Source organism: Schistocerca cancellata, chromosome 1 (genome assembly GCF_023864275.1).
Source record: "Schistocerca cancellata isolate TAMUIC-IGC-003103 chromosome 1, iqSchCanc2.1, whole genome shotgun sequence".
NCBI classification, from domain to species: Eukaryota; Metazoa; Arthropoda; class Insecta; order Orthoptera; family Acrididae; genus Schistocerca; species Schistocerca cancellata.
The window spans coordinates 285101502-285127415 of record NC_064626.1 but is presented as its reverse complement, the minus strand read 5'-3'; the positions used below and the strand labels follow the sequence as shown (position 1 = coordinate 285127415).

Sequence of the window (25914 nt, the reverse complement as noted above, 5' to 3'; positions counted from 1 at the left end):
TGTAGCAGCACCTCATAAAACAATTTGGTCCATGATTCATCTACATCTACATTTATACTCCGAAAGCCACCCAACGGTGTGTGGCGGAGGGCACTTTACGTGCCACTGTCATTACCTCCCTTTCTTGTTCCAGTCGCGTATGGTTCGCGGGAAGAACGACTGCCGGAAAACGTCCGTGCGCGCTCTAATCTCTCTAATTTTGCATTCGTGATCTCCTCGGGAGGTATAAGTAGGGGGAAGCAATATATTCGATACCTCATCCAGAAACGCACCCTCTCGAATCCTGGACAGCAAGCTACACCGCAATGCAGAGCGCCTTTCTTGCAGACTCTGCCACTTGAGTTTGCTAAACATCTCCGTAACGCTATCACGCTTACCAAATAACGAAACACGCCGCTCTTCTTTGGATCTTCTCTACCTCCTCTGTCAACCCGACCTGGTACGGATCCCATACTGATGAGCAATACTCAAGTATAGGTCGAACGAGTGTTTTGTAAGCCACCTCCTTTGTTGATGGACTACATTTTCTAAGGACTCTTCCAATGAATCTCAACCTGGCACCCGCCTTACCAACAATTAATTTTATATGATCATTCCACTTCAAATCGTTCCGTACGCATACTACCAGATATTTTACAGAAGTAACTGCTACCAGTGTTGTTCCGCTATCATATAATCATACAATAAAGGATACTTCTTTCTATGTATTCGCAATACATTACATTTGTCTATGTTAAGGGTCAGTTGCCACTCCCTGCACCAAGTGCCTATCCGCTGAAGATCTTCCTGCATTTCGCTGCAATTTTCTAATGCTGAAACTTCTCTGTATACTACAGCATCATCCGCGAAAAGCCGCATGGAAATTCCGACACTATCTACTAGGTCATTTATATATATTGTGAAAATCAATGGTCCCATAACACTCCCCTGTGGCCCGCCAGAGGTTACTTTAACGTCTGTAGACGTCTCTCCGTTGAGAACAACATGCTGTGTTCTGTTTGCTAAAAACTCTTCAATCCAGCCACACAGCTGGTCTGATATTCCGTGGGCTCTTACTTTGTTTATCAGACAACAGTGCGGAACTGTATCGAACGCCTTCCGGAAGTCAAGGAAAATAGCAACTACCTGGGAGCCTGTATCTAATATTTTCTGGGTCTCATGAACAAATAAAGCGAGTTGGGTCTCACACGAACGCTGTTTCCGGAATCCATGTTGATTCCTACAGATTAGATTCTGGGTTTCCAGAAACGACATGATACGCGAGAAAAAAGCATGTTCTAAAATTCTACAACAGATCGACGTCAGAGATATAGGCCTATAGTTTTGCGCATCTGCTCGACGACCCTTCTTGAAGACTGGGACTACCTGTGCTCTTTTCCAATCGTTTGGAACCTTCCGTTCCTCTAGAGACTTGTTAGAAGGGGGGCAAGTTCTTTCGCGTACTCTGTGTAGAATCGAATTGGTATCCCGTCAGGTCCAGTGGACTTTCCTCTGTTGAGTGATTCCAGTTGCTTTTCTATTCCTTGGACACTTATTTCGATGTCAGCCATTTTTTCGTTTGTGTGAGGATTTAGAGAAGGAACAGCAGTGCGGTCTTTCTCTGTGAAACAGCTTTGGAAAAAGGTGTTTAGTATTTCAGCTTTATGCGTGTCATCCTCTGTTTCATTGCCATCATCATCCCGGAGTGTCTGGATATGCTGTTTTGAGCCACTTACTGATTTAACGTAAGACCAGAACTTCCTAGGATTTTCTGTATAATAAAAACGTAATTTCATTATAGTTGAACAAGATAAGAATATGTAATTGCTTTACAAAATACGAAGCTAAAACCCTCAGAAGTTTCAATATGAATAAATACCACATTTACAAAAGTTGCAAATTTCACACTCCACGACGTAACCGACGCAAACAGGCCTGTGGTTCAGAATATGTACTGTTCAGGCTCTGGCTCAGACTTAACGTGTTATGTGTGGTGTGTAATAGGACCAACAAAAAAGATACCAGTTCGGACTAGTTCGTCTGGTGCTGGTGCAGAGTTGTGTAGGATAGGAATGTGGTGTAAAATCGGCTTAGCGCTACCCGTGGCTAGGTCGTGACCGCTGTTTATCTGACTTGTGAAGCAATCTTATCTCCTCTCGCCTTGCTGAGAATTTGTGTCACCTCTCTGTCAACACAACATTGGCTCAGAATACACGGTGACTTTAAGGTAATATGTCTGTATGATTATATGAAATTTGTCTGTTATTGTTGTGTGGTGTAACAGATTTCTTATTAATCTGTAAGTTATTAACGCTGCGTTCTTCGCTACTGATAAGGTTCATTGTTCTATATAACCTCTTTTTGGATATCAGATAATTCTTGCAATCTTCGAATGCTGGTTTGTTCTTTAGAAAGCACTTCTTTATGCCCTTAGACTCCCTGTTTCCTTCCCAGTCGACAGTGCCTACCGAAATATCACTGCCCGTAATTTCGTGAATACCGTCATCACTTTACTCGGGCATGTTTCATTACCTGTATTACTTTCGTAGTTTATATACAGTACGGGCCATTATAATTGCTACACCACGAAGATGACGTGTTGCAGACGCGAAATTTAACCGACAGGAAGAAGATGCTGTGATATGGAAATGATAAGCTTTTCAGAGCATTCACACAAGGTTGGCGCCGGTGGCGACACCTACAACGTGCTGACATGAGGAAAGTTTCCAACCGATTTCTCATACACAAACAGCAGTTGACCGGCGTTGCCTGGTGTAAAGTTGTTGTGATGCCTCGTGTAAGGAAGAGAAATGCGTACCATCACGTTTCCGACTCTGATAAAGGTCGGATTGTAGATTATCTCGATTGCCGTTTATCGTATCGCGATACTGCTGCTCGCGTTGGTCGAGATCCAATGACTTAGCACAACATGGAATCGGTCGGTTCAGGAGGGTAATACGGAACACCGTGCTGGATCCCAACGGCCTAGTATCACTAGCAGTCGAGATGACAGGCATCTTATCCACATGGCTGTAACGGATCGTGCAGCCACGTCTCGCTCCCTGAGTCAACAGATGGGGACGTTTGCAAGCCAACAACCATCTGCACGAACAGTTCGACGACGTTTGCAGCAGCATGGACTGTTAGCTCGGAGACCATGGCTGCGGTTACCCTTGACGCTGCATCACAGACAGGAGCGCCTGCGATGGTGTACTCAACGACGAACCTGGGTGCACGAATGGCAAAACGTCATTTTTCGGATGAATCCAGGTTCTGTTTACAGCATAATGATGGTCGCATCCGTGTTTGGCGACGTCGAGATGAACGCATATTGGAAGGGTGTATTCGTCATCGCCATACTGGCGTATCACCCGGCGTGATGGTGTGGGGTGCCATTTGTTACACGTCTGGGTCACCTCTTGTTGGCACTGACGGCACTTTGAACAGTGGACGTTACATTTCAGATGTGTTACGACCCGTGGCTCTACCTTTCATTCGATCCCTGCGAAACCCGACATTTCAGTAGGATAATGCACGACTGATGATGCAGGTCCTGTACGGGCCTTTCTGGATACAGAAAATGTTCGACTGCTGCCCTGACCAGCACATTCTGCAGATCTCTCAGCAATTGAAAACGATTGGTCAATGGTGGCCGACCAACTGGCTCGTCACAATACGCCAGTCACCACTCTTGAAGAACTGTGGTATCGTGTTGAAGCTGCATGGGCAGCTGTATCTGTAGACGCCATCCAAGCTCTGTTTGACTCAATGCCCAGGCGTATCAAGGCCGTTATTACGGCCAGAGGTGGTTGTTCTGGTTACTGATTTCTCAGGATCTATGCACCCGAATTGCGTGAAAATGTAATCACATGTCAGTTCTAGTATAATATATTTGTCCAATGAATGCCCGTTTATCATCTGCATTTCTTCTTGGTGTAGCAATTTTAATGTCCAGTAGTGTATTTTACTGAAAGCACTTATACAGAATCTTTGAACCATATCTTTCGCACTTTTGTCGATATAGATTGTTATTTTATTGTACCGGTACGTACAACACAGCGTAACATGGTTTTCATACATTGGTTTCATAATGATCTGCGTAGTTAATTTATTTGTGCACAGATCGCTTGTTGTTGTTGTCGTTATGGCTGGTTTGATGCCGCTCTCCACGCTAATCGTCTTCTGCACGCCTCATCATCTCTGCATAGCTACAGTAACTTATACTAAGGTGACAAGTCGTGGGATACCTGCTAATGCAGTGCCGGACCTGCCTTTGTCCGGCGTAGTGCAGGAGCTCGATGTGGCGTGGACTCAACGAGTCGTTGGAAGTCCCCTGCAGAAGTATTGAGCCACGCTGCCTCAGTAGCCGTTCATAATTGCAAAAGAGTTGCCGGTACGGTATTTTGTGCACGAACTGTTCTCTCGATTATGTCCCATAAATGTTCGGTGGAATTCGTGTAGGGCCATCTGGGTGGCCAGATCATTTAGCTCGAATTGTCCAAAATGTTCTTCAGACCAATCGCGAACAACTGTGGCCCGATTGCACAGTGCATTGTCATCCGTAAAAATGTATGGAAGTGAAACATGGACGATAAATAGTTTGGACAAGAAGAGGATAGAACCTTTCGAAATGTGGTGCTACAGAAGAATGCTGAAGCTTAGATGGGTAGATCACTTAACTAATGAGGAGGTATTGAATAGAATTAGGGAGAAGATGAGTTTCTGGCACAACTTGACTGGAAGAAGGGATCGGTTGGTAGGACATGTTCTAAGGCATCAAGGGATCGCCAATTTAGTATTTGAGGGCAGCGTGGAGGGTAGAAATCGTAGAGGGAGGCCAAGAGATGAATACACTAAGCACATTCAGAAGGATGTAGGTTGCAATAGGTACTGGTAGATGAAGAAGCTTGCACAGGATAGAGTAGCATGGAGAGCTTCATCAAACCAGTCTCAGGACTGAAGACCTCAACAAAAACAACAATAACAACAACAACAATAACTCTCAAAGACGATAATTAATTCCAATACCGCAGACCTCTGTGGTACTGCATTACAGTTGATACTATGATACACATTTGTGAGTTCCTTTGGTGCAAATACTAATAAAGTATTTTAGTGTTTGTAGTACTTTTGAAATATAGTCTTAGAGGTTTACACTCTCTGTGCAGGGGTAAAAATGTAATAAACTGTAATCTGTTCAACTAACACTTGTTTAGCACTAACTAACTTTCATTTTACCAGTAAGAGGTCTAAGCCAGAGACCGGTAACAAAAAACAACTATTAGTGTGACAAACTGTTGTTTGATTTTGACACTTAAATGTCAAGTAGCGACAGAGGACTCCAATACGATTCCTTTCCGTCACTTGCTGTTGTCTCGGTCACATAATCTGGATGAGTTGGAATGCCGTGCTCCATTTGTGTATCCAGGTACGCAGCTGCCATGAGACTGTGCACAGCGCTGGCAGTTGTTCTGGTGCTGGCTGCTGGTGCATCGCAAGCGGCCAGGATTCTGGGCATCATCCCGACGCCTTCCATCAGCCACCAAACGCCCTTCCGCCTCATTGGGCTCGAACTTGCCAGGCGGGGACACCAAGTTACAGTCATCACTACAGATCCCCTAAGGGTGAGTACTGGAAGTAACCTGTTAATACTCTCTCAGTTAGTGTGGGAACGTAGTGCAGTGGAAAGTGTTGTGACCTACAGAGGTTTGTTGTTACATTTCCGGGAGTTATCTCATCAGAGGTTCGAGACCAACTCGGTCATGGGTGTGTGTGTGTGTGTGTGTGTGTGTGTGTGTGTGTGTGTGTGTGTGTGTTGTTCTTAGCATAAGTTAGTTTAAGTAGTGTGTAAGTCTAGGGACAGATGACCCAGCTGTTTGGTCCCTTAGGAATTCACACACATTTGAACATTTGGATGATGACGATGATTATGATGATGATTGGTTTGTGGGGCGCTCAACTGCGCAGTCATCAGCGCCCGTACAAATTCCTAGTCTGTACACAGTCCAGTCTAGACACTTTCATGAATGGTGATGAAATGATGAAGACAACACAAACACCCTGTCCCCGGGCAGAGAAAATCCCCAACCCGGTCGGGAATCGAACATGGGACCCCTTGATCCAGATGTAGCAATGCTAGCCACTAGACCACGAGCTGCGGACTGAACAGTTGGAGTTATCTCGTGAAGGTCGAGAGTATGGCGGTATATCGACAGTCGCTTTTATCGTACAACGTTCGCAAATGGAGAGAAAAGTGGGGTGTGACGTTACGAGTAGTCGGCACGGAGAGCCAGAGCTGGTGAAGGTGGCATTAACTGTATCAGTGGTTAGCGCTAGGGCCAAGCAGGGCTGCCCGCACGTAAGCAGAGTGACCGGTGGGTACGATGTTTTCCTCGACGAATTCACGCAGGCATGGATGACGTAGTTGAAGAATAGGCAATGACGACTGCAGTGAACGAAAAATAAAATGGATATTGGATTTTCAAAGAAACTGCGTTACAAATCTTACAAGCATGATACAATAAAACTAAATGCATCATAAAAATCACAGTGTTGAGACGAGCTCACTGTGACTTTAAGTATGGTTCTACGATATGATTAAGAAAGTTACAACAGTTAGGAATTATGAATATTAGGTAAGGAAAATAGAAATTGTTAACAATTAAATCATTGAAGGGATCACATCACATGTAGTGTCAAATGAAAGCTGATGATGTTTCGAAACACTACAATAAGCTATATTTTAAAAGGTACAGAAAATTTTATAAAATATAGATATCCAAATGTGCCATAGTCAGTGTGAAGGCCGTATGAGTTACCTATTTCCTGTCCTAATCTTCCCAGATAATGACTATAATTGATTATACATGTTAATGGTCATAACTATAGTTTACATTAAACTGTTACAGTAAAACATTTGCATGAAAGAACAGTAGTGGGTGGAGGGATGCTCTTTTCTCTACATGGTCAAGTGTCTTTCGTAATTTTAACTTAACTATTTCATATTATAAAGCAGATTGTGAGCATGTTTAGATATTTTGCTAGTAACTTATGTAATATAGCGAGGGTAATAATGCTGGGTTTATTCTAATAGTATGTCGACATATATGCGCAGGTAGTGTTAATTATGATTCGTCGTCATTGTTTTAACGTTGTTGTGCCACAAATACTTTACTAGGCACAGCTGAGTAACGTTGAGACATCTTGCACAGCTAATGCAAGGGGCTGCAGAAACAGATAAGTTTGGGCTGGCGTTGCAAATGTACACTAGGGACGACGTGCTGATGTGAAAGTACAGTCCCAAAGGCACCGAGTAATTATCCTCGTAGTCCAGCACAGCAGAGGGACTAGAGTAGTGATATTGTTAATGCAATGCAAAAGAAGAGCTGCTGTAGCATAGGAGACTCGGTTTGCACCAAGTCTGGTTTAAGCTCCAGTTATAGCCAGTGCACATAAACTCTTTGCTGACTGTGTCCGCTCCTGCAGGCAGACACTGCTGCTACCATGAGCCATCTCATCCAAGCTGGGCTCATGATGTTATTCTGCACACCCTGTCGTGTGCCGCCAAGAAGTCTGTAGTCTGCATTGGAAAGCGTCACCTTCTGTTGCAGTAAGCACATTAGCAGAATCGCTGCTGTCTTTGCTCCTCAGCCGCATGATGCTAGTAGAGGGGGAGAGCTAAAGCTACGACACTCTAAACTGCTGCAAAATTTGTTCAAGATGGCGTCAGTAGATGTGGCAACATCGCGCTGATGGCACCACCGGATGATGTGGGTTTTTCAGCTCCCCTCAGCCCTCTCCCCACTTACCCACCCCCTGAACTCTCACATCCCCACCTCTCATCCTCCCCTCCCCTCCCACATCTAGGACTTGGCAAGAAAAACTCAATTCATCCTGAACCGTTGGTGTCGAAGGACATAGGGTGGTTCTTTCTTAATTCGTGGGATTACGAGTGTTATGTAGGAAGAATTTTCCACTAGCACCTGACATTGCCGAGAAAAGCTCAGGAAGGTTCAAGTATCGCCCTCACCAGAAACTAAATGTCTTAATTACATAATTACACTGTTACAGATCATCAATCTAAAAAATCATAACTATAGATCGAATAACATGTGGCAAAACATGGTAACACAATCCTCGTCTACAAAGATCTAAACATATTGCAAAAAACGGCACTGTCTATAAAGATCTAAACATACTGCGAAAAACGACACCAAGATATCGCCTGAACTTCACCTATAAAGAACTTGAAGACAGTACACCAACACAGCTAACGTGCACAACTAATGGCGCTTGTAATAATGCTTGCACTGTCCTCTAACAGCTCCAATCAGATTCGTGGTGCTACAAAACACCGCCACTGCACTGCGGCGAGCGCAGGGACCGCTGACAGTTCTGAACGGAAACACCGTTACTGGACTGCGCCGGGACCACTAACAGGTTACTGCAGGGACGCCCACCGCCTACAAGGCCTCCGGAGGTCTGGTGGCCAAAGAGGCGATTACCACTGGCCTGGCAGGTAGGTAATATTATTTTTAGGTGCTGCATTTTGTGGTGGACAGCACACTGACAGTTGTAATAGGCTGAAATAATAATGGTTCTCCCTGCAGCCAAACAGACAGGATTGCCGCAACCTGTCCTCATCCACAATCCAGACTGACTGAGCTAGTTCACACTACCGTCTCCAGAATGTGCTCGAAATAGTGATGTCATTGGTTTTCCCTTCCCCCTGACCAAGGCCAGTTGCCAGTTGAAACCTGTCGGGCTATTTATATAACAGTGCGAAATTTTGGCTGAGACTGAGTGGGAGGCGACTGGCGTAATTCACAGTATGACCCCCTGCCCTCACTTTCCACCGCCTCCAACTGGAAATTGGTGACAACGTCCAGTCTGTGCTGTGGAGGGACATAGGGTACTTTTTTCTCCTTATTTGAGGGAAGGGCAAGTGTTATCCCGTTGGAAGAATTCACAATGCCACATCCTGCCACCTGGTCGCAGGTAGACGTGTGTTGGAGGGGCCTCTCTTTCACAGTACTGGTACCTGAGGGGATCCAAAAATGTGATGTCACATGTTGTTCTTCCTTCGAAAATTACCAGGAAAAGCTGAGCTGTTAGCGTGGAAACTGGAACTGTTATCCCGTCGGTGGATGCCCTAATCACATGCAGATAACAAAAACATGATATGCATCTAAATGCACAGCTGATGATGCAAAAATACTGCAAATATTGAGAAATATTTGGTCTAAACTTCACTTAGAGATCATAGACACGCACCCTGTATACTGCAACTAGCACACTACAGGCCGTCTGGCTCAGAATTGTCCTTGAAGTAATCGATATGTAACAGCTCATTGTGTCAGGTACATATGTGGCTGCTGTGTCGATCGAATTGCCGCTGGAGGCTGCTTCACGATCTCTGCTGACAGCTTCGAAGAGAAACATTGTTACTGCACCGCTCCAGGACCGCTGACAGGTTACCACACGTCGTGCATAAAAAGTTCTCGGTTTACTTGCCGCGTCAAATTTGGATAAAATCCCAAGCTTTCGATGACTACCTCCGTCATCTTCGTCAGGGGTAAAACTGACTGTCGTGGACCTTTTTTTTTTTTTTTTTTTTTCCTTTATTGAATTTCAATTCCCCCCGAAGGGGGCGGGCTGGCAGCAGCTTAGGACGCCGCTCTGCAGCCTACAGATTTTCTGACAAAGAGCAGGAGAATAAATAATAATAAAAAACAGGCGACAAAATCGGGGACTTAGTGAGTAACAAGGTGAAAAGAAAATGGGGAAATTAAAACAAACAACAGAGGGATGATGAAGCGAATAAAAATACATACGGAGCAGACAGGGGAAACAATAGACAATTAAAAAAAACACGGCGACAGTCTGGATTCTGTTCGCAAAGTATATAAAATGCACACCCAGCGACAGCATGGTTTCTGTTCGCAACACAACACTGAATAGCCACTAGAACACAGCACGAAAAAGTCGGCAAAGGTGACACCACAGTCGAGAGCAGGTGGGGGGAAACTGGACAGGAGATGGGAAAACAAAAAGGGGGGGAAAGGAGAGTAAAAGCGAAGGGGGGGGGGGAACCGGGAAAGGAGCTGATGGAGGATGAGGACCCATAAGAGGGGTGGGGGGCAGACGCGACAGGGAAGGGGGTAGGCAGAGGAGGGGAATACAAAAGGACTGGGGGGGAGAAGGGAGGTAGGGAGAGGTGTAGTGGGGAGGAAACAGGACGGAAGGGGGGGGGAAGAGGGAGCCCAGGGAAAGGACAGAGGAAAGGAGGGGGAGGGAGGATCAGAGTTGATAGGAAGGATAAATGGAGGGAGAGAGGGCATCATCCGGGAGGGGGAGTTGACGGAAGCCACCTTGGGAAAGGAGATGGAGGGTGTAGAGATGGAGGGTAGGGGGGACACAACGGTGAAGACGGGGCAGGGGGCGAGGATGGGAGAGGAGAGGAGCAACCAGGGGGTGAGGGGGTTCAAGACGGCGGGAGGTGTAGAGGATGCGGATATGTTCGAGGAAGAGGAGCAGATGGGGGAAAGGAATGAGATCATAGAGGATCCGCGTGGGGGACAGGAGGCGGATACGGAAGGCGAGGCGGAGTGCATGACGCTCAAGGATCTGGAGGGACTGATAGAATTTGGGGGGGGCAGATATCCAGGCAGGACTGGCATAACAGAGGATGGGACGGATTAAGGATTTGTAGGTGTGGAGGATGGTAGAGGGGTGCAACCCCCATGTCCGGCCAGAGAGGAGTTTGAGGAGGCGGAGGCGGTTGTGGGCTTTGGATTGGATGGATCGGAGATGAGGGATCCAGGTGAGGTGACGGTCAATGGTGAGGCCAAGGTAGGTGAGGGTGGGGGTGAGACGGACAGGACGTGCGCAGACAGTAAGGGAGAAATCCAGGAGCCGGAAGGAGCGAGTGGTACGACCTACGATGATTGCCTGGGTCTTGGAAGGATTGAGTTTCAGGAGCCATTGGTTACACCATGCAGCAAAAAGGTCAAGGTGATTCTGGAGAAGGCGTTGGGACCGTTGGAGGGTAGGAGCGAGGGCGAGGAATGCGGTGTCATCAGCATATTGCAAGAGGTGCACTGGAGGGGGGGGGTTGGGGCATATCTGCTGTGTACAGGAGGTAGAGGAGAGGGGAGAGGACAGAGCCCTGGGGCACACCGGCAGAGGGGTAGAAGGTGCGGGAATTGGCATGATGGATGGTAACGTAGGAGGGGCGGCGGGAGAGGAAGGAGGCCACCAGACGGATGTAGTTGATAGGAAGGGCGTAGGTTTGGAGTTTAAACAGGAGACCGGGATGCCAGACACGGTCGTAGGCCTTTTCAAGGTCAAGTGAGACAAAAATGGCGGAGCGACGGGAGTTAAGCTGGAGGGAGAGGAGATGAGTGAGGCGGAGGAGTTGGTCATCAGCAGAGAAGGAAGGTCGAAAGCCACATTGGGTGTTTGGGAGGAGGTGGTTTTGGTGGAGGTGGAGATGGATGCGCCGGGAAAGGATGGATTCCAAGAGCTTGCTGAACACCGACGTGAGACAGATAGGACGATAGGAAGAGGCATCAGATGGAGGCTTATTGGGTTTGGAGAACATCAGGATACGGGAGGTTTTCCACAGGTCGGGATAGAAGCCAGTGGCAAGGATGACATTGTAGAGGGCGGCAAGGAGGGAAAGGAAGGAGGGAGGGCAGTGTTTGAGGTGGCGGTAGGTAACGCAGTCGTGGCCTGGAGCAGTGTTGCGTTTAGTGCGGAGTGTGAGGCTGATGTCCTGTGTAGTGATGGGAGTGTTAAGTGCAGATGGTGGGGTGTGGCCCAAGTACTGGAAGCTAGGAGCAAGGGGAGGAACAGAGGTATTCGTACGGTCCATGACATCAGGGAAGAGGGAATAATCAAAGTGGGGATCATCTGGGATGGAAAAAACATCAGAGAGGTGGGAGGCAAAGTGGTTGGCCTTACTGAGGTTGTCAGGAAAGGGACGGTCATTAAGGAGGAGAGGGTACTGGGGGGTGGGGCGGTTCCCAGTAAGGCGGTGGAAAGCAGACCAATACTTGGAAGAGTTGATGGGGAGCGTGGTGTTGAGGTGTGTACATGTCTGGCGCCAGGCTCGGCGTTTCTTCGCAACAAGCAGGTTGCGGATGTGTCGCTGTAATTGCCGGTGGCGGGTAAGTGTATCCCGGTCACGAGTGCGGAGAAAAGAGCGGTAGAGGCGGCGGGACTCCCGAAGGAGAAGGACGGCCTGTGGAGGCAGGGCGGGGCGGTGAGGGTGGATGGCTTTGGTGGGGATGTCGTGGACCGGTGAGGCTTCCGCTTTTATAAGCAGTGGACGGCTTCTCATTGGCTGTATGACGTCACGGTGAAACCGATGCGTACTGAGGTGGCGGCCTCTATATCCATAGATTTTGTTTGCGCGCTTTATCCAGCGTTGCTTGCAGCGCCATCCATCGCAACAGGCGGAGAACTGCGAGGAATGTAAGAAGTCTCCCTCTGCGCTCTTTCTATATCAATTGCGCGCTTCCATGCATTGCTGAGTGCATAACCGGAATCTCTGTTGAAATTATTTTCACAGAGTCTAATTTCAACTGCTTCCCTAATGACAGAGTCCCAATAGTTTGAAGCGTGAGCAAGTAGTCTTGTTTCATCGAATAAAATCTTATGTTTATTTAACAAACTGTGCTCAGCCACCGCTGATTTTTCTAGATACCTGTATTTCAGGTGACGCTGATGTTCCACACTGCGATCGGCGACAGTTCTTATAGACTGGCCCACATAACTTTTGCCACACTCGCAAGGAATGCTGTAAATTCCCGGTACTCTCAGGCCAAGATTATCTTTCACGGGTCGCAGCATTTCCTTAATCTTCCTGGGTGGCCGGAAGACTGGTCTGATTCCTTGCCGGCTTAGGACTCTGCCGATCTTGCTGGTCGTTGCACCGCAGAATGGTAGCCGCGCGATGTGTTGGTCCTCTTGATCTGTTCGAACAGCGTCCTTTTTTGGTTTCTTCGCCAGAGTAGATCTGATATCACGATCAGAATAACCATTTTTTATGAATACCGTCGTCAGATGGTTAATCTCGGAGCCGAGATGATCCTTGTCCGAAATAGTCCTTGCTCTGTGTACCAAGGTGTTCAGCATAGCTCTCTTCTGAGCTGGGTGGTGAAAACTACGCGCGTTTAGATATAAATCTGTATGCGTCGGTTTTCTGTGCACAGAATGTCCGAGACGTCCATCTGATTTTCGCTCCACCAGTACATCTAAGAAGGGTAACTTTCCATCCTTCTCCACCTCCACTGTAAATCTTATGTTCTGATGTATACCATTCAAATGTTCAACAAACTGCTGCAGTGCCTCATTGCCATGTGGCCAGATCAAAAAAGTATCGTCGACATACCTGAAGACTTCGTAGTCATACCACACGTCGTATTTTTTACGACGCATTTCTTTCGCGCGCTGGCCATTGAGGACAGGTCTGTCGCGTGAGCTGCAGCAGCAGTTCCACACAATACCACTCAGCCTCTCCTTCGCACGTCACTGCCGCAAGACAGAAGAGTCTGAGGGAAACATTTGTGCAGGAGGTATAGATATACGCCCTGGTGAGCTACCCGCGAAGCCTTTAAGCTGGAAGGTGGCGTGGACATCCCGAGTGATGCAAGTTCTGGATGGAGCGTCTGACAGGAGCCACGGCATCACTGGTCGATAGCCGCGCCGTACCGCCCAGCTGAAGTTTCTTGCAGACCTAGTGCATGTCCTCTCGTATGTCTGTCGCGAATTGAGGTCATATCTGATGCAAGTGTCGTTGAATATCATTCCACATTGACCATCGTTCTGCATCGAACATTATCTGCTACAAACCACCACACAGCATCATTCACTGCCTACCATCATTCAATTTTCACTCCATCTCTCTGACGTCGCATTTTAAACAATAGTCGCCATAAGTTTGGCCGTGAATATGCTTTCATATATCGGTAATTTATATACTCATCCTGACTGTTCTTTATTTTTTGCGGTAGTACATATAATCAGTGTTATTTCTTTGCAACAGGCGAGTTTAATCAATGTCTGGAAGGCTGTATTTATTTTCGTTATTCTTTCTCTCTCTCTACAGGTGGCGAGTCGATTGTGCCTGAATCTTTTGTATTACATGCCTGTGAGCTGCTGCATAAAGTCTTATTAACAAATAGAGCACTATTCAGCAGCAAAAACACCTCACACTTGTACTCGTTACAGTAATATTAGCAGACGCTATACGATAAGATTCAACCACGAATCCGCCTCTCATACATTGTTAGAGCTCCGACAAATAATTCGGTATGAAATCTCGATACCATATGGTCACATACGATATCTGCATTTATACTTAGAGTGTAGTCGAGATGTGACATAGTAGTAAGCGTCTGGGGGAGAACTCTTGGACGCTTCCCTAAAAAACTATGAGTAGGAGTGATATATTAGAGTCAATCACTACGCAATATACCTCTTAACTGACTGACATCTGTGCTAAGGGTTGAGAAAACAGTTTCAATGTGGACTTTGTACTGTGTTATGGTGAGATGCTATGCTAACCTGTCAATAAGACTCCAGCTTTGTCTTCATGGTTAGAAACACCTCGTCCCCAGTACGAACAGAAAGTTAAATTTTAATCCAGGATCGTTTATTGCGTTTGCGTCGTCATGACTACGCGCAATTAACGCATCTGCTATAGCACAAGAGCGAGGCCTGCACCGCCAGTACGTGCATAAAACGTCGAACAATTGTGAATGCAATTAACTGTTCCTGTCAGTAAAATTAAGGCACGTTGGAAGTGGTAAATAGGGATTACGCGTCCGAACTAGGATATTCTCTGATAAATGTTAGTTAAGTAAATCTTGTGTCCCTGACACTTGTTAAATAAGTCATAATCGCGAACTCTAATTCTGTCATACAGGACGTCGCTACAGGAATCATCATGTCAACAAATCTTATTGGAATTATTTTCCCGCAATATTGTGCAACCTATGGCACTACTAAATAAGACATATGAAGTTTCTAATAGATTGCGATATTTCTTAACTTCTCTGTGCGACGTAACTTCTGTTAGTGCGGGTCTTTTATCACAAATAAATGCTGTCGATCGACGGGATAAATTCTAGTGTCCGATGTCACTCGTCGGCTTTGAACAAGGACGTCATACCTAAGGCAAAGACGCTACGCATCGGCAATCTATGAAAGCAACGGATCATACTCGCAAACAAACGAATGTAGCATACGATAAAATTACAATCACATCCACGCAGTTATTTACTTAGTCATGAATTATATCGAAACGAACTGAAGATAACAAAAACAATTAAAAACAAGAATTAAAAACAAATTGCCAGTAAGAAGTATTCTCGTAATTTATGCAACTAGAGAAGCACAGAGAACCTTTAAATTGCATTACAGTAAAGTGCATGGTGAAGTCATACTGTTATAAATTAGCGTTAATGTTATATTAATTGTTGAATCTAACGGGAGGAAAGTGGGGGTTTTGGGCAGGCAGAAACTAAAATGTATCAGAAAAACGGGAAAATTAAATGAATGTCAACAAATACGAAACAGCAGCATAAAATGTGAAGAAACAGACACTCACAATACTAAAAGAAAAGCCAGTGCACGACAAACAGAAATTAAAAAAAAAAGTTGGAATCGACAACTAGAATTAACCTATGTAGGTAAATCCCAGTTACAGATTCCAACCACTCCATGTTTCATATGTAAATTATTTTTGCATTGTAGCACTGAAACGTAATACCATTTCTACATTTGTAATTGCTCTCTAAAACTACTGCAGTGTATAACAAAAATTAGAATCGGTAACTAGAACCGACCTTCTGTATAGGTCAATTCTAGTTACCGATTCCAATAATAGTAACTTTTTTGGAGTAGTGCAAAGAGAAATTACAAATGCAGAGATCATAGTAGCCTACATTTTAGTGCACACAACTGCTGAAAAAAACGATCTAATTAATGAATCATCGAAAGGTTGGATTCGGTAACTACAATTGATCAATATAGGTCAATTCCAGTTACTGAGTCCAACTTTTCGATGGTTCATAATTTTGGACATTTATGCAGTAAATCTGTGGACCACGTTTTTCTAGGATTTTTAGATTTCTTATTGATCTCAGAACTACCGTGTAAAGCTAATAAATATTCCCAAAATGAGATTTTCACTCTGCAGCGGAGTGTGCGCTGACATGAAACTTCCTGGCAGATTAAAACCGTGTGCCGGACCGAGACTCGAACTCGGGACCTTTGCCTTTCACGGGCCAGTCCTCTACCAACTTTTTTCATTTTTTTTTCATTCGCGTGGCCTGGCCACGGTGTCCCCGTCTCCTGACAGGATAAGGGAGAGGCAGTGGGAAGGAAACATTGTACATTTATGTAATTTTTTATTAGTAACAATAATATTTTATTTATTAATTTAATTTTAATGTCCCAAAAGAAAAATCATATATGAAAAAGAAGGGAAAGAAATATAGGGACGAAGTGACATCCTTGACACTTCACTGGGAGTAAATCCTATCCCTCGAAACAACGTAAACCTGGGACTCCCCACCGCCTCGGGGGGTTATTAAACATGCTGCCTAGAAAGTTCGCAAAATGCGTTTTATATTTAGAGTGGCGTCGGATGATTTCGTGTTGTTCTAGTAGATAATGCCAATAGTCCATGCCCGATATCAAGGTCCGCGAGAGAACGTAGTGCGATGCGTGTCCTCCAATCCATCGGATTTCCGATGTTTTTTGTGAGGGGAAAAAGACAACGTCAGGGAAAAATAAAGCGTCCGTCGTGATCGTGGATTCGTCGGTGCGTCGGAGGAGGGCCATGATGCGTTGCGTCAGCTGCCAAACATCCTTTGCCTCACCGCACTGCAGAGAATGTTCGTCTGTGTCCTGCATGCCACATATAAGGCAGAGTGGGGAATCTACCATGCGAATGTCGTACAATCGTTGGCGGTTGACTGTCTTGCGGTTGATTAATGTATACCATGACGATCTCGCTGCCGTGGGGAGGAGAGGCGTATGGACAGCTCGCCAAATCTGTCGCCAGTCTCGCGTTGGGTATTTAAGTTCGACAACATTGCTGCCATGATGACGCCGCAAGTATCGATATATCTCACGGGTAGTGGGGAGTCTTGTAGAAGGTATCTGTAACTGAACATAACTAAAATCAACAAAGAATCGCGCGACGTGAGAAAAAGAGGGCGATGTTGTGCCTACCGCCACCGGCGGTTCAAAGGATGTGGGAAGAAGCACATCCAGGATGGCCGACGTGATGGCGTGTTGCCGTTGGTTCCAAGTTCGTAGCGTCGCTCGCAGGTATAGAGCTAGAACCTTGTTCCGCACATCCGTAAGGTTAAGTCCTCCAGAATGGTGTGGGAGGGTTAAAATCTCGTATTTGATCTTAAACAACATTCCTTGGCTGACATAGTATCCAAAGGCCGTCATTAATCTGTCAGCAATACCATGTGGCATTGGCAGTACCTGTGCCAGGTGCGGCAGTCGCGAGGCCCGGTGAACATTAGTGTAGTCCACCCTTTGGAGCAGGTCGTGGGTTCGGAGTGAATTGTTGCGTATGTGCAGTCGGACGTGCTGGACGAGACGTCGATAGCTCGCCGCCGCTGATTGCCGTAGCGATCGGGTGAATAATACACCTAAGCATCGCAAGATGTCCACCATCGTAAACGGACTGTGCAGAGCGTCCAGCCCTCGACCGATGTGCATAATCTTGGTTTTATTCATGTTGACCCTGCTTCCGCAGCTACTCCGTACGTAGTAAGAAGGGTAACCACCTTACTTACTTCGTTCTCCGACCGGACGAGTATCATCAAGTCGTCGGCATATGCACGACACGTGAAGGAGCTCGCACGGAGTCGGACGACTGTTAGAGTCCGTCTAAGAGTCTGCATCAATGGTTCGAGCACTATTGTAAACAGTATCATCGACACGGGACATCCTTGCCTAACTGAGCTGCAAACAGGAATCGTTCCTACTTCCCTACCATTGACTCTCACCGTGGAAGAAGCACCGCGAAGGAGGCGCATGAGGACGGTAATAAAATCCTGTGGTATCGCCATGCGTCGCATGGTTGAGTCAAGGAAATCATGGTTGATCCTGTCAAAGGCACGATCAAAATCCACCGATACGAACGCCGCTCGCATGCGACAAGCTTCCGTCAGGGAAATTACGTCACGGTATTCGCCTAGGATAGAATGTATGTTGCTCCGAAACCCTAGACAAGCCTGGTCTGGTGGTATTGTCTTGGATATTACAGTCTTGAGCCTTGCCGCCAACATTCGCGCAAAGATCTTATAGTCAGTATTGAGAATCGTGAGCGGTCTAAATTGATGGGCGCTGAAACTCGCTGTCGATTTCGGTATTGGTATAAGCAGTCCAGCCATGAACTGCGACGGAACGCCCGTGTCAGGGCTCAATAACTCATTATACATCAATACCAACTGGGACATCATTAAATCCGCAAATGCGCGATAAAATTCGAGTGTCAACCCATCTGGCCCAGGGGATTTATGCATCGCAACCTTCGTGAGTGCGCCCCGAATGTCATCTTCCGTTAGGGGTTCCAATAGCGCCTCTGCATCCAGACTATCCACCTTCGTTTGCATCTGTCGCAAAATTTCTTCTCCTGTCCGATTGTCCGTCGGCGTCCCAGTGAAAAGGAGGCGGTAATGCTCCAGAAACTCAGCAGCAATGTCCTGTTGTGACGTCAAGGGCCGACCATCGTCATCATGGAGCACTGCGATCAGGGATAGGCGATTACGCGCAAGTCCCTTGGACACATGATGCATGATCCACCAATAAGGATGAATTAAGTTTCCAGGAACTACGACTCCGCCAGACCCGCTGCAGTGGGAGGGTTAACGTGCATAAATATGCAAGGTGATCCATAAAAGTTGTGGGCCAACGTTCAGCAGCCAACACGTGATCCCGTAATCTGTCAGAAACATAAATCCGATCCAGCCTGCTCGCCGAGTGGCTAGTAGCCCTCTCGCTGCCCATGGATCTTTTACCACGTGTCCATTAGGGCCATGTCCCGGCAGATCGTGTTTAATGCGTAGCAGGAGCTGAAATTAGGAGTTTGATCCGTCGATGCGAGTACACAGTTAAAATCTCCCCCTACCAAGATGTGGTCATACCTCCCATGGAATAGGGGGGCAATCTCCTCCGAGTAGAATCGTGCACGCGCCTGTCGATTGTCAGATCCGGAGGGTGCATTGATGTTGACGATACGAATGCCGTTCACGGTCATAGCCAAACCCCGAGCCGAAGGAAGGTAATCGAGGTCATACATTGGAATATCTTCCCGGACTAGTATCGCTGTGCCACGTCCTCCATCTGGAGTCGGCGCTAGATAAGTGTTCTGTCCATGCACGTCGGGAAAAGCAGCATTGCAGGTTTCCTGCATCAGCAGAATATTAACGTCTGTGGCGTTAATCATGTCCCGGAGAAGTTGCATCTTTGCAAACGAACGTGCGGTGTTAATGTTCACTGTGCGCACCTTATATGCTTGGTCCGTTGTCGTTGTCATGTTCGTGTCATGTCATTGAGAACTCCAAGGTCTTTAGTCGACTATTCGTGCTCAGAGGGGTGCCCGCCAACGGGTTGCCCTCCGTTGTTGTCGTTACGTGGTGTGCATCCTGTAAGTGAGTTGTCATCATTTTGGGGTGGCAATACCTGTATGTCTTCGACTGGTTCCGCCCAGTCGCAGTGGTCATCAATCCGAGAAACGTCCTCTGATGTATTTCGATGTGGCTGCCGGGACATTGGCGTCCCTGACTCCTTCGTCGGCAGCGCTGGGTCAGTCGGTGTCGATGAAGAGGGACCACCTGAAAGGCAGGACATCCGGTCACTATCTGACGGCATCCTGTCAGCTTCCTCTAAAGGCACGTGTTCTGTGTCAGACAGTTCTTCGGCTAGGATAACTTCCGTGTCCCCTAGGGAAGGGGGGGATGTGTCACCCGAACTATGGCGACACTTTTTGCGACGCTTCGGCGATCGCTGTTTGCGTGCCCTGCCCTCTGTTGCCTCACTGTCATCGTCGATTGTTCGTTGGTCCGTTGCCGGCGCCACTGTCTCGACCTCTACTTCCACGCCGCGTGCTACATGTGAGTTTTCGGAGGCTTCCTCCCTCATCTGACGTGACGTGGGTGTAGGGACATTCTCCGAGTCACCTCCATGCTCCCGTAACTCGGTCTGCTCTTGCATAAACACGTCCTTGTCACGCTCCGAACTTGGCAACACCTCCCGGCGGGCCACCGACACGTACGTCATCGGCAGTTGCGTGGGAACTTCTCGCTGTGACGCTTCTCCGTGTGGCAGTTGCACGACGCGGCGTTGTATGCACTCTGAGCGGATATGTCCTTCTCCACCACAACCAGAACATGTGCGTGGCTGGCCATCGTAAATCACAATAGCTCGACATCCTCCAATGTATAAATAAGAAGGGATATGTTTAGTAAGGACGATCCGCACCTGTCGGACGCCGTTTAGCACAGGATAGGTGCTAAAACTTGCCCAGCGTTCAGGCGTATGACTAAGTACCGTTCCATATGGTCGCAGCGATTCAGTAACCATCGATTCCGGCACCTCAAACGGCAATTCAAAGATCTGAATGACCCTCACACCCAATCCTGAAGGAGCTACTGTTACATCGCTGATATGGCCATCGGAGTGTAGAAATTTAAATCCTCTTTGAGCAGCAGAGAGAGTTCTTTCACACGCAGCTTCATCGGTCATCTTTACGTACATTGTACTGCTTACAATGGACAGGTGTATTCCAGTTATGTCTGCAGCAGGTAAACGAACTTCTTCCCTAAAAAAACGCTCTATTTCGAAAGCTTTGGGTCTGGCATATTCGTTGTCGAACGTAAACTGGATCGTAGTCTTTCTAAAATTGTGTGCCATGGCGATCGAGTCAGACAACACGCGCGAGCACCGGCGGTGTAAACACTTCCTCGTCCGCGCGCGCTCGCGGCCGGGACAACAGGTCCGTGCCGCGCCACCGCCGAAAGCAGACTACCAACTGAGCTACCCTAGCACGACTCGCCCCGCCCTCACAGCTTTACTTCTGCCAGTACCTCGTCTCCTACCTTCCAAACCTTACATAAGCTCTCCTGCGAAACTTGCAGAACTAGCACTCCCGAAAGAAAGGTTATTTCGGAGATATGGCATAGCCACAGCCTGGGGGATGTTTCCAGAATGAGATTTTCACTCTGCAGCGGAGTGTGCGCTGATATGAAACTTCCTGGCAGATTAAAACCATGTGCCGGACCGAGACTCGAACTCGGGACCTTTGCCTTTCGCGGGCAAGTACTGGCAGAAGTAAAGCTGTGAGGACGGGGTGTGAGTCGTACTTGGGTAGCTCCGTTGGTAGAGCACTTGCCCGCGAAAGGCAAAGGTTCCGAGTCCGAGTCTCGGTCTGGCATACGGTTTTAATTTGCCAGGAAGTTTCATATCAGCGCACACTCTGCTGCAGAGTGAAAATCTCATTCTGGAAACATCCCCCAGGCTGTGGCTAAGCCATGTCTCCGCAATATCCTTTCTTTCAGGAGTGCTAGTTCTGCAAGGTTCGCAGGAGAACTTCTGTAAAGTTTGGAAGGTAGGAGACGAGGTACTGGCGGAAGTAAAGCTGTGAGGACGGGGCGTGAGTCGTGCTTGGATAGCTCAGTTGGTAGAGCGCTTGCCTGCGAAAGGCAAAGGTCCCGAGTTCGAGTCTCGGTCCGGCACACGGTTTTAATGTGCCAGGAAGTTTCATATCAGCGCACACTCCGCTGCAGAGTGAAAATCTCATTCTGGAAACATCCCCCAGGCTGTGGCTAAGCCATGTCTCCGCAATATCCTTTCTTTCAGGAGTGCGAGTTCTGCAAGGTTCGCAGGAGAACTTCTGTAAAGTTTGGAAGGTAGGAAACGAGGTACTGGCAGAAGTAAAGCTGTGAGGACGGGGCGTGAGTCGTGCTTGAATAGCTCAGTTGTTAGAGCACTTGCCCGCGAAGGGCAAAGGTCCCTAATAAATATTGTAGGTACAGCTTCCAAATTTTTCTCTTTTACATAGCAATGAAGATAGTAATATCATATGTAGAATTCCTGTAACACTTCTGTGCACACACTTTTTAAAACGATGTAAATGACGAATCGTGAAATGGTTGGAATAGATAATTAGAATAAACTTGTATAGATCAGTTCCAGTTAACGAATCCAGTATTTGTTAGATCCTACATTTTGACAATTTTCGTTACTTGTACACTCGTCCCGTTAGATTCAACAATTAATATTAAAAGTTAACGCTGATTCATAATATTATGAGTTCACTAAGCGCTATACTGTACTGGATTTAAAGGTTCTATGTGCTTTTCTTGGTGGCATAAATTACGACAATAATTTATTTCGGACATGTATACTTCTCTTTTTCTGTTCTTATTTACTTTTGTTACCTTTAATTCTTGTCGGTATAATTTGTGGCTAAGTAATTAATCATGTGAACTGTGTTTGTAACTTTATTGTATGCTACATTCATTTGTTTACGAATATGATCAGTTGCTTTCAAAGATTGCCTCTATGTAGCGTCTCTGCTTAGGTATGATGTCATTGCTCAAAGCCGATGAGGCGAATTCGACACTAGAATTGACCCGATCGATGATATATTCTACAGCGGAGCGCGTAAAATTATTTCATTAAACTCAGCACACATTAACGAACTTTATAATTATTAATATTACTTACGGTTACTACCGTTTAAGGGGACATTGTACGTGAAATTAGTTGAAATTTGACATTTTCTGTTTTCTACTCCATAATGTACTTTGGACTTTCCTGAACATTTTGGTATACAACACATTAAAATCAGATAATTGTGAGACCTTCAAATAATATTTATAATGTTGACGTGTGACTGTCAAATTTCGCGGCTACGCATATACTGCCACATTGAGCAGTCATATCATGGGAACTACACAGTCTAGAAAGCTGTGAATTGCATTGTTTTGTGCGTACTGTTACGTCTCAGAAGTTGGAATTACAAATAAACAAATCAGTCCTTTGTTTATTTACGTATAAAAAGCAATTGAAGTTCGCTTACTACAAAAATAGCCGATAATCACGCTACTGTTAACGAAAACTAGTATCTGAAAAGTAATTGATGAATTACAGGAGTTTTATGGGAAGGCCATTAGAGATAACTGTGACAATTTAGAAAAGATGAAAAGAGCTGTGTGGAGCACTTTGTTTCATCGGATATCAACCGATAAACAGCCATGTCGTGCTTTGTGTCCACCTCCATCAAACACTTGGTGTAGATGTGGGTAAGCTGAATTTTTTGGCACCCTGCATGAATTTACACGTAAACATCCTATTCCTTTGGCAGTAATGGAGGCAATCAAACCTATTTACAGAAATTTGGCAACTCCCTAGCTACTAAAGAAGCGTTTACATGGGAAGATCCAGAATGTGAACGAGTCCTTCAATAATGTTGTGTGGTGCCGTGTGTCTAAAAATGTATTTGCTGGCCTTATGTATGATGCTGTAAAAACTTCTAATGGTGGGAACTATGAAGCACTTACGGTTCTGGAGAAGTTAGGGGTAAGATTTGGGCAGAACACAGCCAAAGGACTCCAGGAATTGGATGAGCTTCGTGTACGTGCAGCAGAGTTAGCTGCTCAGCAAATGACAAACGAAGCAAGAAAGAATAGGTGGAGGCAAGTACTGGGCTGTTGTGACACCGAAGAAGTCACAGACTATGGACCAGACCAATTCTAGTGCATAAAGGACGGAGAAATGTAAGTCTGTATAAGAATTTGTAAAAAAAAAGAAAGTTTTAAACCTCAATTTCTTTGAACTACGTTTCTTGCTGTAAATGACCTGTTTTCTAAAAAAAAACATGAAATTTTCACAGCATGCCAAGTGTAAGATTCAACACATATGGAAGAAGAATAAATAAAATATTCTGAGTTGTTTTTTTATGTTCATTTATTCTGTCAAAAAATTGAGTGAAAAGAAAGATAACATCCCCCACAATAAAATTTTAGTAATAATTATAGTTCAGTGTATCTAGAAAGGTGCATTAAATAATTATGGAAAATTGTAAGTTGGTGTCTTAAAAAGTTTCCGAGGTAATGGGACACAAAATTCGATAATTTAACATTAGCAGCATAGGACATACAATGTCCCCTTTAATAGAAATCTGAAACAGTAATTTAAAAACTCGTACCTTATTACGTAAATTCCGACCGATGCAGTTACCTCTGTGATAATATTTACCTGCACCTACTTGTGAACTCGTTGCAGTAGATCACCGGTAGGAAAGCCGAGCAGAAACCTACCGTACTGCAACTCGCACCAGACTGCATACATCGTAACTATTCCAAGAATCGGGAAAAGGTCTTAATTGTGAATGGAAGGTGGGAATATTGACAAAACTTGAGTATATTCTGAACCTTGTTAATGTACACGTTCACTGCCAAGTTTGTGCTAATCTTAACAGCCATGCACAAAACCTTTCATTCACGTGTTTCCAGAAATCTGAAGAGCTATTAAGCACGGATTGTTTTTAAATGAAAGTGCTCGCCATACTATTAAGTTTATCGGTGTCTAATGCACTCAAGTTTTTAGTCACAGATCTGCTCAATACGCCACGCAGAATTATTGTCTATTCTCATACACAAAATTACTTAAAACAATCCGTACTTTCTAAAACAACACACCGGAGTAAATATGCCTTCACTTTAAAACACTTTTGAAACAGAACTGAACAGAACAGAACAGAACTGAAACCGGCAGATTATAACTTCCTTCGGAGCTCATACTAAACACGACCGTACCATGGGAAGGCTGGAGTCCGACTGCTTTAGGCTGCTGTAAGTGGTCTCTATCTCCAAGAGAAAAGACGCGCGAAGACTATTCAGTTCTGGTTGGTCAGTTTTCTTTAAGAGCAATAAAAAAATATTATTCTCCCGCGTTAGTCCGAGCTTTTCGAGACTAACCGATCAGTAAATAACACACATTCGAACTGTACTTTTTCCCGAAATAAATATTTAACATCTTGATATTTTGTTTATACTTTACGTTATTAACTATTTTCATTTGCACTCGAATTAGCTTTACTTTTACCATAAACTTACTTAACATATATGATACAAAATTCTCCGTTGTATGCATTCACACTTTCTTATAATTTTCTCACACCAGTTCGTTCACACTAGTTCGTACAGCGTTCATCAGTAGAACAATGATCTGCATATTTACTTTAGATCACATTTACACTACTAAAAGCTTATACAAAACTGTACAAACATAAATGAACAAAAAAGCCTTTAAGAAATAAATATAACAATTCACAAAAGCATTCTCTTGACCTGTTTCTTGAATGACTCTGGGCATTGCTGGACTCTGGTGGTCAAAATTCTTAACTACGTTATGAAATTTCATATTTTGGTGTAACACACCAGGGAACATTTTATGTACGTGATACATAATTACTGATTCGAAGACGAATTGTAAGTACCACCATACTGACATTAGAACTATGTACTACGTTATAGCTCCTTCTGTTTAGTCCTGCCCGCTACCGTTCTCTAGCAGATGAAAATTAGAACTACGTACTCGGCTGAACCCGCTTCAGACCATCTGTCACTGTGCATGCATGAGCCATTCTCTAGATACATAGGCTCTAGACAGGAGCGATATACGGCGCCAGGCCTCACTATGATCTCTGATCTCTTTTTTATTTTTACGCTTATTGTCTTTATTTCTTCAAACCTTTGAAATAGCCTTCTACTTAGGGAAGTTATTTTTATTATGTTGCTCAACTGAGGTTGTTATTGAAACCTTTCCCAACATTTAATTAACTTTTTCTATAACTTAATATAATTGCGACAAATAACTTAGCTTTTTTTTTGT

At 45.4% G+C, this 25914-nt stretch overlaps 1 protein-coding gene and 1 non-coding gene across 2 annotated transcripts in view; both read left to right on the top strand.

Annotated features, from left to right (window-relative positions):
- Window positions 1-25914, top strand: part of LOC126171287 (UDP-glycosyltransferase UGT5-like) — an 84908-nt gene that overhangs the window by 11027 nt on the left and 47967 nt on the right. Inside the window, exon 2 of the mRNA XM_049920789.1 lies at window positions 5408-5603. Coding sequence (XP_049776746.1) covers window positions 5421-5603 — 183 coding nt within the window. The 5' untranslated portion in view covers window positions 5408-5420. The remainder of the gene's footprint in view (window positions 1-5407; window positions 5604-25914) is intronic.
- Trnas-cga (transfer RNA serine (anticodon CGA)) lies at window positions 21676-21750 on the top strand. The gene has a single exon. It is a non-coding gene; the product is annotated as a tRNA-Ser (tRNA).